This window comes from Phaethon lepturus, unplaced genomic scaffold (assembly GCF_000687285.1).
Source record: "Phaethon lepturus isolate BGI_N335 unplaced genomic scaffold, ASM68728v1 scaffold9203, whole genome shotgun sequence".
Taxonomy (NCBI): domain Eukaryota; kingdom Metazoa; phylum Chordata; class Aves; order Phaethontiformes; family Phaethontidae; genus Phaethon; species Phaethon lepturus.
The window spans coordinates 169216-186898 of record NW_010528384.1 but is presented as its reverse complement, the minus strand read 5'-3'; the positions used below and the strand labels follow the sequence as shown (position 1 = coordinate 186898).

General features: G+C 35.0%; 1 protein-coding gene across 1 annotated transcript in view; it reads left to right on the top strand.

Moving 5' to 3' along the window:
- Positions 1-17683, top strand: part of LOC104618140 (RNA-binding protein Nova-1-like) — a gene marked incomplete at its 5' end in the record, with an annotated part of 155694 nt that overhangs the window by 1302 nt on the left and 136709 nt on the right. The window contains 1 exon segment of the mRNA XM_010283662.1: positions 819-962. Coding sequence (XP_010281964.1) covers positions 819-962 — 144 coding nt within the window.

The following is a 17683-nucleotide window of genomic DNA, read 5'->3' as shown; positions in this document are numbered from 1 at the left end:
GATGTGTGCTTTAACGCTAGTGGTGGTTAGAGGACTGGCATTGTCTATCTCGTCACCTTTTAAGTGTATTTAAAATAAGTGACTTAGGCTTTTGATCAGTTGGGAAAAATTCTTCTTAATGTCCTTTAATTAATGAGCTTAAAAGAGATCATTGTCGCTTAAGAAGTGCTAAAGAAATACATCAGGATTACTTAGGCAAGTGATTCCATCCGCACCATGTTGAGTTGTTTTCTTGGCAGTGACTGAAATGCTTGGAATAAAACCCCACATTTTGGGTGGGTTATTTGGTAGCAGAGTAGTCGTTTTGCTCACTTAAGAAGAATGCAGGCAATAGCTAATTGCTATTCTCGTGTGTTTGCTAATGACAAACAAATAGCCCATCAGAATTTACAATTCATTCCTTTTTAGTTTTGGCATTTCTTTTTTGCAGTATTTTCAAGCAAGGTTGTAGTTGTCACTAGGCACGTTTTTGTGCAGGGTTTTATTTTTTTTAAAGGGGTCCAATCATTTCTGCATGCTGTGGTTACCATTGGGGAAAAAAAATCCACCTTTGAAATATAATTTGGATTTTATTCTTATTCTTTTACGGACTTAAGGAATCTAAGTGGATTCTTTAATTTGGTCAGAATAAACATACGTATTTTAAAACGTTAAAGGCATACTCTGAACGTCTCTTGTAGAATGACGCAACTGGTTAGATGTAAATGCATGAATTACGGGACGAGTTTAAAGATGTAACTTTTTGTTTATTTGTGGGTCTGGGGAGGAAAAATCAAAGTTTATAAGCCATGTTAACCACGTATATCTCAATTTTTCAGAGGATGGCCAGTATTTTCTAAAGGTCCTCATACCTAGTTATGCTGCTGGATCTATAATTGGGAAGGGAGGACAGACAATTGTTCAGTTGCAGAAAGAGACTGGGGCCACCATCAAGCTGTCTAAATCCAAAGATTTTTACCCAGGTAGGTGCAAAAATTAGCTAATTCTTTATTTTTAAATCCCAAGGGATGCATGTACGTGTCAGTGTGTTTCATGTATTGACGACTAAGCTTCCAGTGCGTTGTTTCTCAGAAAAGTGTGTTACAAAGTGCAACAGTGAATATAAATGTTCTCTTGTCTTGGTGTATGAACTGGGCACTAACTGCTTGAAATATGTTTAAAGATGTTTACAATGGTTCTGCAAAAGAATATTTTTGTTAACATTTTGATTGCTTTGTTTTTTAGTTTAAAAAAAAAATCCAGCTTTAAGGAACCAACTTGACAGCTGGTGTAAAAATAATTGTTCGTTTGAAGTTTCCAGACATTGTAATGACAATTAAGCTAGAATGAGTAAAAATGAGAGGCTGCCTGCTAAAGAATGGGCCATTTACTTTAAATCCATTATGTACCTTCTTTCTGCTTCACTGCTTTGTTCACTGGCTCTGGAGTGAAGTAAAGAGGACAAGTGCTGCTCTTTAGATATTCTTTATATTATGTTTATCATGATGGGGAAGAAAACTCTTATTATAAAAGTGAAATACTTTGGATGAATAAAGAAATTTTGTTTCAACTGTATTAAAGCACAATAGAAGTTTTTAGTATTTGCGTATAGCAATAATAAATAACTGATTTAGCATTTCTCCTTTGTAAGATTTTTGAAGAGGGAGTCTTACCTAATGATATACAAGATTTTAGCTTCTGCAGTTGAATATTCCGTAACTGAACTTTGTTCGAGAGGACTTCTTAAAACCTGATGTGAAATAACAACATAGCTAAGACTTTGTTTGATGGTTTGATTTTGTTATTTTGAAGAATAACTGCTGATTCAGAATTGAGTTGACTGGCTGTTACCGACTTTTCTTCTGTTGGAAAAATAAGAGCTGCTTTGCATTTGATCTAGTTTAACAAGGTGACTGAATTCTACAAAATAGTGAAGGCCGTTGGTATGGATGTAAACAGAACACTAACATTGGAGCATTTAGCTTTCCTGTCTTCTAACTTCACTGTCATGCAGAAGTGGATACTTTTTTATTAATGGAGAGATTGTGGTCTATTTACAATGATGATTTTAATGCACCTGATGTACCTCTCCTTAATGAATGTAGTTTATAATACATGACAGAGGTTAAAGTGATGCATGTAGATTTTTCCTGTTGAAAGATACAGTTTATGAACTGGTGCTTGTTGTCTTTGAGTGTTGGCTTTTTTTTTTTTCTTTTTTACTTCTCTTTAGAAAGTTAGAAAAAATGATCCTTTATTTTGAAAGGTATGTTAGGGTGGAAAAAAAAAATCAGTGGAGAATTGTGAAAACTCTGGGAAGAAATAAAAGCATTCAAAAGAGCCTGATTGCAGAATTAATAACATAATCTGGGTGAAGAGCAGCAATAGTAAATTAAATTCACTGTCAATAGATGAAAATGAAATAAATTTTCTGCATTATACATGAGGTGGTATCAGATATGCGAGGATGTTACAGAAAATTGATGTTTATGAAGAATATTCCAAATACCAAATTATAAGCCTTTTCATTTTACTACAGTTTATTTACACTCACTTGGAAAGGACGCTCCAAAGATTAGATCTTTTGTTCAGTGCTCTAGCACAGTTCTTCTGTTTTCTGATTAAACCAGAATTACATATTTTTTTTGTGTAGCAAATTGTAAAGATACAGCAGTAGTAGCAGAAGAACCTTTGAAAAATAAAAATTAACAAGCTAGAATGACATGAGTAAAAACGTTTGTGACGTAAAGACATTCTCTCTTAAAATCAGCAGTAATAATATAAATAACTAGGACAGGGAGGCTCAAGTAGTTTCAGGTAACAGGTGCAAATGAAGTTCCAGTTTGACTTCATACAGTCTGCTTTGAATTTGCAGCCACCTTGTGTAATATAGAAAATGAGTGTTTTAAGGAAGTGGGCGACTGATACCTGCTAAAGCATGGAACAGGGATGAGATATGGTTTCTAGCTCTCAGTCTTTCTATTTGCATTTGACCACAAGCCCATGGAATTTTCGGAGGTCCTGGCATTCCCTGAGCTGATGGCTTTTGGGTTTCTTCCAGACTCTCATACTCATATAGCAGTAGGGAATACAAACCTTGTGAAATAGCTAATGCAAAGATACAGTTTATTTTTCTTACAAAGTTTCTTAAACAATTATTCTGTTTTCCTAATAAAAGTTACTTAGTCTGAACCTCTGATGCCTGCGACTGTGTGTTTAATGTACGTTTCGCTATGGAATGTTCTCTCCCCAAAGCTTCTGTGAAACTTTACTGTATTTCCAAAAAGTTTTAGCATGGTCTGAGTAAGTTGCTGTTGGGAAAGGAGGAAGTTGGTTGTAATACAGAAGTCATGAGTAGTTCCTGTGATCTAATAGTGTTCTTTTTTCTTCCTCTGTGATATAGGACTTCAGTGTGCAGACTGATTTCTGTTGGAATTATTTTTGTGCATCAAAAGGTGACAAAATTACTGAAGAATTATATGGCAGCTCTAATTACAAGAAATTGAAGGAAAAAAACAGCTTTGCACTGAACATTTCAGTTTACAAAATAGGAAGCAGTATATGAATATATTACTGTCCAGTATAGTCTTATTTTTGAGTACACAATTTATTGTTCTCTTTTCAGGTTACCAGCTGACTTTTTCTAATTGTCTGACTTCCGCAGTTTGACGTTGGTTATTGTGCTTAGATTATCCCTGATTCTTTTCTGTTCAGCTTGTCCCCCTAGATTAGTGGAAACAAAATTAAAACGGTAAAATATGCCCTACTTTAAATGGTGCTGATCCTTTCTGCAGAGAAGTACAGTGTGTATTGACTAGTAGATTCTGGTACAAAATTTAAATACAGATGTAGCCTTGCTACTTTAATATTAATGAAGTGAACTTCATAAAGAAAGTGCCTGTTCTGTGAAGTTATTTTCATGTATGGTTTTATTTTGAATAATATTAAAAAGAGTATTTCTTTTGTGTTAAGTTCTCATTGTCTTATCTGTTTCTCCATTCTGAATTATAGTGAGTGCTGGACTGAAAACTACTCTGGACATACGTATTTTTTTCAGTGGTGCATATTGGCCCGCACTCTTGCTTACTTGCTCTCTCATGCAGTCTTGCTCTCTCTCTCTGCGCTCCCGCCCCAGTCTCTCACATGCACACACGCGCGCACAAAATTATGTTGCACCGCATCATGTTGTTTATCTTGCAACAGGATCTTGCCTGGTCTGAACTTGGTGCTTGAGTGAATTTGAGCTCGGTCAGTGTTTTTCAATTTATTGGAATATGAAGTCATGGGTACTGAAATTAGATCATATTAAGAGCAGAGATTAATACAAACATAATTAAATGGGGATAAGGTTTTACTGCTTTTAACAATAGGTTAGCTGTGTTGTTTTTATAACAGATTTCTAATCAGTAGTGATCTAAATGTTTGGAGAATACAAAAGGTGGGAGTTTCCTCCCCTGCCTTGTGTAGAGATTGTATGAAGTGTTGTGTGGCTATTTTATGTTTTTACCAAGTCATTTGTATCCGAGATGTTTCGTGTTTGAAGATAAGATTTTTTTTTTTTTGAACATTTATGTATTATGGGATATAGTCAGCTAATCTGTGTTAAGTGCCCTTTTCAAAAGTCTCTTATTCTGACTCTTAAAAACCTTTCAAACACATTGAATGTGTAAGTAACACAAATTTACAGGAATCTATAATTAATAAATTAACTTTCTAGCTTCATTACTCCTATTAAACTGTTAGGAAGGGAGAAGATATATCAAGCTTGGTTCACCATTATTATTTCCTTTATCTAATAAAGGATCTGTCATGTTAATTTTTAACTCTTAAAAATAACCTAAAGTCTAGTAGGGAAAAGAATCTGTTTTAAAAATCAACACTTGAAATAATGTTGAAGTGAAATACTGCTTTTTCAGCTATGGAATAGAAAAAAGAGTAATGGAGTTAGAAGCGAGAATGGCGTTAGTTGTTAGCTGTCTGTTGTTGTGGTTCCTTGAGGGTGGTTTGCTGTACGTCAATAAATACATCTCACTTATTCTTGATACTTCCAATTTTTTCTAAAGTGTTAACATTAGCTAATTAGAGGCTTCATAAGTGTATATCTAAGATTTTCAGATTCTCTTATAAACATTTACTTATATGAGTAACTTTGTGGATAGTGGGACTGAGGAAATGACTAAATAGTGAGTAGAGTTTTCAGAGGTGGAATCTAGAGCTGTGTAGGTTTGTAAAGTAACTATTGGAATCACTGCTCTTTCTACTAGTTTTTAAAACAAAACAGAAAAAACCAACCCCCAAGTGTTGATTGCCAGCTGTTCAGAGAGATAATTCTCAGTTGGACAGTTGTCCGTTGCCTGGTTACTGGAACAGAATAAAAAAAAAGTTAGCTTGTTAGCCAGCAGATCCTTAGTATTTTACATTTAAAAGGAAGCTGAAACTGAATATGTAACTTGGTATGATCCTGAGATTGTTACGTATCTAACTCACCCAATGTACTACCACTTAGCTGCTTCTTGCTCGGTAGGCTTAGAGGAATTTTTAGCAGAAGTTTAAGAAGAAATTTTGCACTGATTTCTTCTACATGTCAGGACTTATTAATGTTAATGAGTGAATAAACTTTGACATAGTAAATTGCTTTGGTTTGCAAGAAAGTGCTGTGTCTTTGTCTTGTATAAGAAAGGTTTAAAACAATTTGTGATAGAGTTGGAGTGGTTAGTCTAACTTTAATAAATTATACAGACTATGTGCACTTGGTTGGCAAAGTAAAGAACAAAGTGAGGATGGGTGTTATCACAGGGAAATGCCATATTTAATAATTTTCAGCTTTGTTGTTGTGATTGCTTTTGACTAGTTTTCAACATAATTGAAAACCAAATGATTATCAATAGATTAGAAAGCTTATGTAGGTGAAGGTGCTTCTAGTTATGGTATTGGTTTTGGATGAAGTTGAGATTTCTGTAAAGCATTTATTCATTATGAAACATGTTCTCACTTTTCTTAATGGGTGCAACCTGTAACAAGCAGCACCTTCCTGAAATACTCTTTGATCTTGTTTCTTCTTTCATTAATTGCATTAACTTAGATATTGTCCTCAGTAGTTGACCACAGAATTTATTTCATCATTGATCAGTAGCTTTTTGGCCAGGGGAGAAAACCTTGGACTTAGTGAATCTGTCAGACTGGCTTTTAGAAATAGAGGGATTGGAGAGGAGGGCTTGTGCCTGATTGCTCTCTCATTTCCATCTTTGGACACAGCTCTAGCATAAAGTCAAGCAACATCTGTAAAGATTAGATTGTCAAACATCTCTCTGGGACTCATCATTGCGTCCTGCAGCAGGTGCGTTCAGCTTTGCAGTCCGTCTTAAAAAGAGGTTAGTTTGTTTTTTAACATTTATCAGAGACCAGTGGGAGTTAATGACTTGGTGAGGAGTATGGTAGTTGTCAGTTGTCCGGTGTTGGAATGCTGCAGGTAATTGGGCTGGATTGGTGAGAGCTGTGGCAGTGTGCTTCTCACGTTGCACTGCAGCTGCTGTTGATCTTAATTAATCTGACCCTCAGAGGCTGCAGTGTCATGGTATAAAACGCAATACATATTACAAATGGAAAGGCTTCTTTTTTGAATCTTATTGATGATCGTGTTTTTCGGTAGGCCTTTTGGTTTTCTAATTGAATTTGTTTGACACTAGCATAAAATACTTACTGTACTTCAATCTAAAACTGTAATACATTTTTGCTGTTTATCGAATCTATCTGTGGAGTAATGAAGCTGATAAACATGTTTTTGAAATGTCACCATTATAATGGACTTAGCAAAAGTATTTGTATTTATTCAGACAACAAATACAATTGTCTGTAAATGAAAAGAGTTATATTGTTTGTGTCTGGTATGAATTTCTGGTGTACTGTAGTATGCTCTGTAGTAGGGTGTGCTTGGTGCTTGTGCTGTCTAGCTCAGGCTTGTGATTCTTTTAAGGATTTCTAGTAACATGGAAACATGTGAAATTGGAATTTGGTATTTAGCAGTTGGAATAAATGAGTGCGTAGTGCATGTGCGAGACTATTAACTTACGGTAGATGTACTACCCTCTTCTTCCTGACTGCATGACACAGCTTTAGGAAACTATCAGGTTCCTTATATTCACCCTGGTATTCAGGGCCATTCTGTCTCTCCATCCCCCAAAGGAAATATCAAAGCAGAATTTAGCCTAGAGATCTTCTAAATGCTACATTAAACTTGTAAAGTTCTATTTCATCCTATTTTTGTTTTGATTTCAGCATTTTGATTTCTGCATCTCAATTTGTGATTATTCATAGCATTATAAAGGTGAACTACACTGCTTGTGTTTTAATTTAAAGATAGATAAATGATTGTCAGAATACTCTGTTTAAAGTTTTCCCTATATTTAATAGACATATCAAATATTTTAATACCTAATAAAATGACAACTATCTAAATTCCCACCCCCATATTAACCTGTTTTCCCTTGAACATATTTGTTAATTCATTATGGTTGAATCTGATTGGAGTTTACTTAATACTAAACGTGCTGTTCTTGATTATAGCCAAACATTAAAATTCATTTGCAAGTACTTAACTGGTCTGTTTAACTTAACTGTCAGTTTAAAGCAGTATTTGGAAACACGTTTATGGATGTCAGCTCCCAACTGTACAATGCTAACATGACTTTGTAACTTTTGAATATGAATTTATCGCTCTTTGCTTGAGCTAGTTATGAGCAATACTGTGGTGTATTGCTTTTCTCGATTTCTGAATTGCAATATATTTTGTGTAAGGTTTAAGCGTTCTGCATAATTGATGGACAAAATTAAGTCCTCTCCAAAATTAACTCCTTCATGAAAGGCCAGAGAATACATGTTGATGTATGAAGTAGCTGATGTAAATAACTAGCTATGTGACCAGATAGCACTTGAAAGAGTAGTACATGAGGGACCAAGTTTAATGTTATATGTTGGTGATATGAATGATTTGGGTTAGATCCCTTGGAAGTGAGGAAGAGATACTTGTGTCAGCTTATGTATATGAAAGTGATGATGTAACATTAGCATTTGTTGGATATAAAGAAGCATGAATCTCAGACAAAATTTCATATTTGCCTGGTCTTGTAGGTTTTGATTGTGAAAAGACTAAACATCTGTTTTTCATCATTGATCTCTCACTGCATCCTGCAGGGCCTGTCATCTCAGCATTGACAGGATCAGATGAAAAATACAATCGATGTGTTGACATTTTTTTGAGAATCACTCAGGTAAGATTACTTGTTATACAGAACTACAGTGAAATTCATGGCTGCTGCTAATGTTTCACCAGTTGGAGCCTTTGCATTCTCAATCATTAATTAAATTAGATACTGAGGTTCTTTGCATGTTCCCTTGTTTCTATTTTAAAAGCACTTTTTGTGCCTTGCTCAGTGCCATTTAACTCTCTTGTAATTTCCCACATAGAGCTTCACACATTTGTACTATTTTCCCCCACTTCATGGAGTGGCACCTGTTTGCTTGAATCAAGAACCATAATGCACACCTCCAAAGCTCTTGGAAGATTTGTATGTACATGTATTTAATTTTATTTTCAACTAGTGACTTTAGTTCTTTTTAGATTCTTCATTGTCAATATGGGGAGGAAAATTCTTTGTAGAGAACCAGAAAATCAGAGGCAGCAGCAATTTATCATCTTCCTAGTGCGTTCTAAACTCTGATTTTCAAACTGTACGTGAAAAATTACAAATACTTAACTGAATATACAACTTCCTTTTTAGAACATGAATTATTGAAAATATTTATATGAAGTCATGCACTGGAAAAGTAGGAAATCGCATGTGTTCATTCAGTTGGCTTCGTTGAACATCCAGTGTTCTTACGGAATTAAAACCATATCGGAGTGTAGTCCCAAAGAGTTGGGCAGTGAAATATCATGGCTATGAGGGAAGGGGGAGGAAATACCAGTTGGGCCATATGCCGAGTTAGAGCTTGATCTAGCTGAAGTTTGCATTGTGTCCCCATTTGTAATGTGGCATTAGGAAAAGCCAGAGTGTAGGTAGGATAGTGTGTAGTAGTAGCAGCAGCAGCAGCAATTCAGGTGCTGCAGCAGATACTATTTTGGCAGCAGTATTGAGCTGGAGTTATAGAATATTTATGTTTTACTGTAATCTGGCAGCCTACCAACAATTCTACTGAGGAACACACACAAAAAAAAGGGGAAATGGGTGGCTTTTTAGCAGTTAATTGACCTGGATTTGAAGAAAACTTCTGTGGAACAAGGGAGGCTCTTCTGGCATTCTGTCTGTGCTGATTTTCAAAGGTCTGCAATGAAACGCTGCTACTGGATGCCTTAAAGCTTTATAAAAATTATTTGTTGCAGTGAGAAGTGTTAGGCATAGAACATGTATGGGATTTGTTTTCTGTCTTGCATGTGTGTGCACACTTTATTCTTTGTATGTCTTCTACTTACTGTATTAGATGAACACTTGGCGACTCTGTCAGTCTAACGTAAAAGTTGGATTTCCCAGGAACTTGTTATCTCACTTCCTAACTTCTGAGTCTTTTACTGTGCAGTGCAACATACCTAAGTCTGCCAGTTTCTGTTGAGATTACTATTCTTAGCATATAATTTCTAGCATAGTGAAATGCTAAAAAAATAAGTAGTGTTAACTTTACAAAGATTTTTTTTTTTTCAGGGATATAAGTTTTTGTGGGTTTTTTTAGGTTGGTAGTGCCAAGTGCTCATCTAGTATTTGCACCGCTTTTAACAATAATAAAATACATAATTTTATAAATTCATAATTTTATAAGCTGTCTAGTTCTGTATGGATCTGCATCTATGACTAGCTGTTCTAGTAAGTGCCAACATGATATGTTAAATGAATAAATTCTGTTTTTCCAATTAATTCATACCAAATAAACAGAAAAAAAGATGGGAAAATTTGTGCGATGAGCAGGTATACTCTTAGGATTGGACAGGAAAGAGCTCCTATAAAAAGGAAGTTACCTTGTGTAGCGAGTAGCTCTTCATTTTACTTGAGTTCATCTTCTTTCCCTGAAAAACTAGTATTTAGAAGAAGGAAACAAATGGTTCCTCAGCTAGCCAGATTTTAAATCAGTTAGGTTGTTAAAAAGAGTATTTTTAAGTGTATGTGGAAATCCACAAGTAGTTGCTAGCCTCAGAGCTTTAGTCTTGCATGTTCTTGATGAGAAAATCAATGAAATGGGCAGCTATGTCTGTCCTCCTTTAGGTTTTCCATACCTTCTTAAAAGCAAAACACCCTCAGTTTATGCAAATGTTTTATAACCTAGTCTTGGAGACATAGAGTGGACAGTGGGAACAAAGTCAGTATTTGAATTAAATAATATCTTTATACCTAGTTAATTTCAATTTTTATTTCCATTTTTAAATGGTACTTTGATTAGTAACTAATCATTCTCTTGTTTCTATATTATCTTTTCCAATGGCTCATGTTTTTGATAGTACTTACTATTTGAAAGAATGTGGGTTTTGATGTTCAGAAGCAGTTCCAGTTCTGTCCTTCACGCATAGTTAACTTAGCACTTTCTGATTTGGAGAGTGCAGACATGAGAAGGGCATAAAATTTAGTCATCCATAATTGTAAAATAAATACCTTGATTTTTCCCCATCTCCAACACACATGCATATGCTCAGAATGAGGAAAGATAAACTCCTCATTGTTTATCCACTTTTTGTTGTTTTTTTGATGGAATAACTTATTAATATAGTGCATAAATGACTGCCATGCTTTCAGTGTTGGCTAGTCCAGGAACTTGTTAAGTTTCATCTTCTGCAAAATTCTTTTTGTGTGTTTTCTTTTGTAAAGAAGTCTCTGCTTGTAGAGACTTGCTTGCAAAGCTGCTCTACATTTTGGCAGCTTTGTATTGGCTGTCTGAAGACCATTGATTTTTTCATTATTTATTTATCTTTAAGCATTTGACTTTTTACTAGAATGGCCAGTGCTGATGGGGGATGTATTGCTCCCAATACAAACTTCAGACAGAAGTGATGACAACAATTTACTAAGGGTTATGGTATTTCAACTGCAATTAAAATTTAATTACCTTTTCCTGAAAATACGCATATAGTTAAATGGACTTCTAAGATAATGCAGGGACTTTTTTTCTGTGAAATGTTATTGCATGGGAGATCAGAATAGTTGATCGTAATTGTTCTTGGTAGTTGTAAGCATGTAGGTGTCTTAATTTGGATGCTTTTTCCCTGTTAAAGATTCTATGAAGGCAAAACTAAGAAAGCATGCAGGGGTTTGTTGTAAATTGGTATATATTAGTAGCACTGTTTTTGTGTGATGAGGTTTTCGTATTGTAAAGTATGCTTACTTGGGAGGTGCAGATAAGCTGGTGATGGCTATCTGATATTCAAGTCAAGTGTGCTTAAAACTAAAACTATTTCAGGAGCTAACAGAAAACTCATATTTGTATTATGACCTACTTCAGTAGGTCTAGAAAGAGGTGTAATGTTGCAATGCTAACTTAGAGGAAAAAGTACTATTAACAGTTATCTGCTGAATTGTAATGCGGTTTATTGGCAAATCAGGGGAGAATGGTGGCATGTTTTATGTGAAGTGATCCCAGTTTATAAAGAAACAGATGTGTGAACTGTAGTGCGGATTCAGATCCATAGATATTCTGGAATTCTTGTAGGTAAGTCCCTGTATAGAAGGAAAGACCAAGCTAGCTTAGGACATTTGAGTAGACTTTATCTCTCTGTATTGAATCACTTTTAAAGTTTCACTCTGCTTGAAGCAGGTTCTGTTGTGTTAATCTCTTTAGAGTACATCATTTTTCACATAGTATTTAGATGCTGGATTCTAAGGAGATTGTGGTCACTCTTGGAGAGAGTGGTCAAGCATTGGATTTAAATTGATTTAAATTCTGAATCTCAGAGTGGTAGTTCAGCATGTTCTAAGCACTGGAGAATTTGTAGTTTATTTCACAAGCAGTTTAACGTGCATCATCTTTTTTACTTCCACTTCTGTACTTGATGTTCAGAATGGAAATTCTGCCAGTAAAATATAACTTACCACTCTGATGAATTCAGATTTTGAGGTAAGTAAAACTTCCTATTTTTACATAGGGTGGAGTTTTTTTGGAAGTAACCAAAACGTGACCAATTGTTTCCCATTCTTTGTGTTGCTTGAGATGAAATATTTCACTGAAGTTGAGCACTTCTTAAAGTTGTCCAAACTCTTTATATATGTGGGTTAGTACAGTCAGATAACAGTCTTTCCATCTTTCCACTGCTGCCTTTCTATTACTTTCAGCAAAAAGAAATGCAAATTCTTTTTCTTGTCTCTTAAGCATAAGGGCTGAAAATAAGAATTTCTTTCCTATTTGCCACTGCCTCCCAGGAAAGTGAGTGGAGATACTCCTATGAAGGCAGTAAAATTACCAGCAGTTTCTATATACAAACATTAATTTATGCAAGGTAGAATATGCATCCAGTCTACATAGTCCCATATTGGTGTGTTTTCACATAGGGATACATAAATAGCAGTGTATATTAAAAAAAAAAAATCTGTATATGATTCCAATTTAGGTCTTTTGGTAAAAGACTTCTTTCTTTCTAAGGGTTTTCCTTTTTCTAGCAAAGGAATGTTCATTTTCCTGGTGCACGTCTATGGTAGTTAGCATTTACTGCTGCCTTTTCCTCTGAGGAGGGATGTGTTCTCACCATTTTCTAGCCTTGCAAACAATTGTAATTGAACTTTTCCCAGCTGGATAGAGCTGTTTGAAATTGTATTTGGAGATGTCTTTCTTCCTATGTTCAATTTTAATATAGTCAAATAAATGCTTAATATAGGAATAATGCATGCCCTTTGAGAATCATGTAGGATGCCTTTTCAGTAATAAACAGATGTTTATCAAAAACAGGTATATAATACAGATTATCAGTATGAAACTGTTAAATATACATGTTCTCCCCTTTTGGGATGAGAGTTTTATAGCCTTTTCTTTTAGTTCATGGTCTCTTTGCAAGAAAAATTACATTGTTTTAAAAGTTCCTTTCAATTTTTAATGCAGAAATGCAACCCTTTACTAATACCAAAAGCAGTGTAAAAAACCAACAACTTAGTGTATATAATCAATAACATTTTGCAATTGTCTTATTCTTCATCTTTTCTTAAAAATGTGGCTGGATTTTCTGATATTAAAAGAATAATTCTTCATCTTTATATATAGACTGGCTGTTTAATATATTTGTAAATCTGTTCAGTAATTCCTTGTAGAAAAATGGCTTTATGTTAATGTATGCCAGTCTTGCTAAAAGGTCCATTTTAAGAGAAGCATTATATCTAATCCAGATTCAGTTACAAATCCTCTTCAAACTAAACATTTTCTAGAATCTGTTTCCATTTGCAAATAATTGCTCTTGTAACAAGCATTTAATTTTTTCTTTTGTTCCAAGATGCTTGTTTTGTTTTTAGTTTTGAAAGGTGTAAGTCAAAATTTCTGAAGAAGTATGGAATTGACTGAATTATCAAAAATTATCTAAACAATTAGTGGGAAGGATTCTGTAATTGAAGTTCTAATCTGAAATGTTAAAAGGCACAGGCAAACGTTCTAAAATTAAATTTGAAGGAAATACTGACATTTTTACTTAAAATAGTAATCATGAAGTCGAATTGTCCTATTTTGTTTATTATTACATAAATTATTTTGACTCATCTTTTAGAAGGATTGTTTGGACTTTTTATCAGGAGGACACTGATGAAGTATGTATGGAAGAAATCGAATATATACACCAATCTGCTTTTCAGTAAGGAAAAAGATTTGGAATAGTTTCAGTTTTCCTGTGTTCTGGATAGTCCAGTTGTTTACAGAAGCCTTCATTATTTTAAAAATCTTGCCCTAGTTTATTTATTGAAAATGAAAATCTAAAAAAAATTATTTCGTTTAGTGTTCAAATTCTGATGCCTTTTAAATTATTTCAGAAAAAAAATTAGACACTTCTGCATGTGCTTTAATTTTGAGTTTAATGGAAACGTTCTGTAAAATTATTGGAGATTCAAGGACTTTATGCCCTTTTAAAAACAAACTGGGAAAAAATGGGGAGGCACTTCTTGATTAAACTCTTGTATGTTTGTATTTATAACGTAATCTGTGTTTTTAGAATAAGACAGTATGTTCAAATGTATCTTGATATTGTCTGGTTTCTGTTGAAATGTTATCAAAAATGCCACCTACAATTTGTGAGAACTGAGGGGGACAGTGGAAAATGCAGTTGATGACTGAGTGGCACATCCTCACCTTTATTTTGTACTGAGCAAGAAGCAAGAGTATTTGGAATGGCTGCTACATAGTCATTTGGCTACTAAAGTGCTAACTAGTTGTTTCCGTGCACATTTTTATTGTATTGTATAAAAATACATGGTCCTGTTTGAGTTGCAGAAGGAGAGATTAAGATTATGTAATGTTCGTGGTAATTATGTGTGAGCTTTTCGCTTATTTACGCAAAGAAACATTAAAAAAAAAATAATCCCTCTGAACAGCTGAAGTGACACCAAGCACCAGCTGGAGAATCTGAAATCAAATATTTTAGGTCATGACTTGTATTGAACTGCAATTAGAATGTATGATTATGCAATAGCGATTGTTCTGAGTGAGGTCAAATTGCATATGAAGAAGGAACACAAGTGAGGTCTGTCTTCACTGCAACCGATGCCTGCACACGTGCTATTTCACAGTATTTTTTAATCACATGCAAAACTGGGAGAATGACTAACTTGATTGTTTTATTTGTTCATTGTCAGTTAAGACTTAGTATGTCAATAGGTGAATTAAAGACTTGAAAGGAAAAATAGAAATTGAAAATACTATCTTTGGAAAATGTGTTCTTACTACTAAAATTCATTTTGCACCTTTACATTTTACTAATAAGAAAGCTAGAAGCATTACTACAACATTAGAGAGACTTGTTCTAATGCATTTTTTCCCTTTTTTTTTTTTTTTATGCGTAGTGTACTGCATGTTAAAAATACAGTATGGACCTACTGGTATTATAAAAGCTAGAGTTTTCTGTTTTCAGATAACACGGTGCACTTTTACACATTGTTTAAAAACTAGAACAGCTCTGCATATGAAAACACAAACTGTGATAATTAGATATGCCATATGTGGTAGTTTAAGCTGGCATATATCTCAAATGGTATGTTCAATGTACTTTTGTACGTATTGCTGGAATTAGTAATTTTATACCTTAAAGCTGTTATTTCTGTTATACTGACTCCCTCTCATGAACCTGTAGGTAATGATGGCAGACCTTTTTCTTTGCAAAGGCCTGCTTCTGTTAACTTAAAACATAGTTATAAGCTGCTGTATTTAGTGGAATCTTTGACTAGTATGTGTTCCCCATAATATTTTAGGCCTTTCCAACTACTGCAGAATTCTAAGACTTATTTTAAATACTGATACAGTATTGAGGGATGGTGAGAATGTTTGCTGTAATAAAAAGTCTATAATGAAAGAAGGAAGGTCTGTTTTTTCCATATAGCTGTTTTTTTCTCAGTGCAGAACTTCCTTACTTCTTAACTTAAGGCAAAAAAAATGGTCTTCCCTAAGCACTTGAGAATTGTTAGTGGTGGTTAAAATCTTCACACCTGGCCTTTCCACACTGTGTACTGGTCACACATGACAAATGGCAGGGCAGGAAAACAAGACTTCTGAGTACAACTGGATATGGCTGGGATGGAGTTAAGTTTTTTTTCATAGCAGCTTGTATGGTGCTAGGTTTTAAATTTTTGACCAAAAAAACATTAAAAACACACTCTTGTTTTAAGTGTTGCTGAACAGTGTTTGCACTGTGGCAAGGCCTTCTCTGTTTCTGACTCTGCCTACCCACCAAGCAAGTAGATCGGGCGTGCAGAAGTTGAGAGGGGACACAACCAGGAAGATGACCTGAACTGACTAAAGCTATTGCATGCCATATAACATCATCCTAGAAACAAAGTGGTGGGGAGTGGGTTTAGGTAGTGTTTGGCTCAGAGTAGATGGGCAGTGGTCTACCTGTGGGAGGTAGTGAGTGATTGCCTTTGCATCACTCTGTTTTTGGTTTTTTTCTCCTTCCTCTTTTCCTTCACTTATTAAACTATTTTTATGTTGACTCATGACTTTTCTTGCTTTTGGTCTTCCTATTTTCTTCCCCCATCCTGCTGGGAGAGGATAGGGAAGTGATTGAGCATATTTGTGGGCTTAGCTGCTAGCCTGGGTGACCCCACCATAGGGATTGTTAACCTTTTTATGTTGTGTAAACATTTTTCCTTTCTAAAAATTTGTGTGTGTGGAAAACCCCAAAACTTAACTCAATTTTGTCTTGGTATACTGGCAGATGCTGCTAAGAGTTACAGAAATTAATTGAATTAACAGCTCTGGATGCTGGTTAGGTCCTCATCCCTGTTCCCTTACATAGGCCATTCTTGGGGTGCTTCTAGGTTGAATGTTCAAAAGGAACATAGTATATAAGGCAACGGAGAGGTAGAAGGTAACTGAGAAATTAGAAAGTAGGTGTGGAAAGGACCTCATGGATTAGGGAATCCAGTTCTCTACTGTCCTTCCAGACAAACTCATAAAATCCCATAGTCATACTGCTTTTAAGGCCTCCCAGCTGCCCCAAAATCGGGATGATGCTGCCAGTTCCAAGCTCCTCCACAAGAGAAATGCAAGGGAAAAGCTCAGAAGTCTCTCACTGAAGAGACGTCCTAAATGAAAATGGATGAAGATTACAAAGGAAAATGTGCCCAGTGAGCTTGGTGCCTATTTGTGTGAGACTATTCAAACAAGCTGGTGGGAAGCTAAAACTTTTATAGCAAAGTAAAGGGGCCATTTCTTTTCTTCCTTCATAAGATAAATGTAATTTAGTTAATGAAAAGAATTGCTATCCTTTTTTGACAGAACTATTAATGGGACATCGTACTCATACAGTCGTGCTCTTGGGTCATTAAGTCCAATTCCATCTTATTGCAGGTAGCTATAATTCATAAACCCAGTCTATGGAAGTGCTTTTTAAGACAAATAGGAACTTCTGAAATTGTATGATTTCATTAGCACTAGGATTTGCTGCTCACTCGGTAGCCTTTATGCCTGAAAGTATGCATGATTCCTTTCACCAAAAACTGGTATTAAGCTAACTTTTTAGCTCTGACAAGTTCTAATTTGAGAGTCAACTGACTCCAAGCATGCTGTCACATGAACGTCCGATGAAGTTCATAAACGAATAATGTGTGAGTTGAAAACTAGTTTGATTGATAATGAAAACTGTTGTTGGAATTAAACATGGCATTCTAGACAGGTCAGTATTAGGTTTAAACCAAACATTTTCTGGTAATTTGCATGAAATTGTGGTTATATTCTCATTCATGTTCTGTATGTTCCTCAGCCATAAAAAGATTCACTTCTATGTTTTTAATCGTAATGAAAAGTTGCATATGAAAAATGCAACTAATTGTCTCAGCCCTCCCCAAGCCTAAACTGAAAGAATGAAATTTCAAAGTCAAGTAGCTGAAAGCCTTCAGATTTTTCATTTCCTGTTGTTAATTGTGTTTCTGTTGCACATGGAAAGGGTGTGGAAGTGGGTAAATAATCTTGTAACTAGACGCCAATACAGTTGTGTCTGAACGGACCGGTGAGCAGGAGAGGAGTGTTTGCTAGAGGGGCTGTTTAAAGA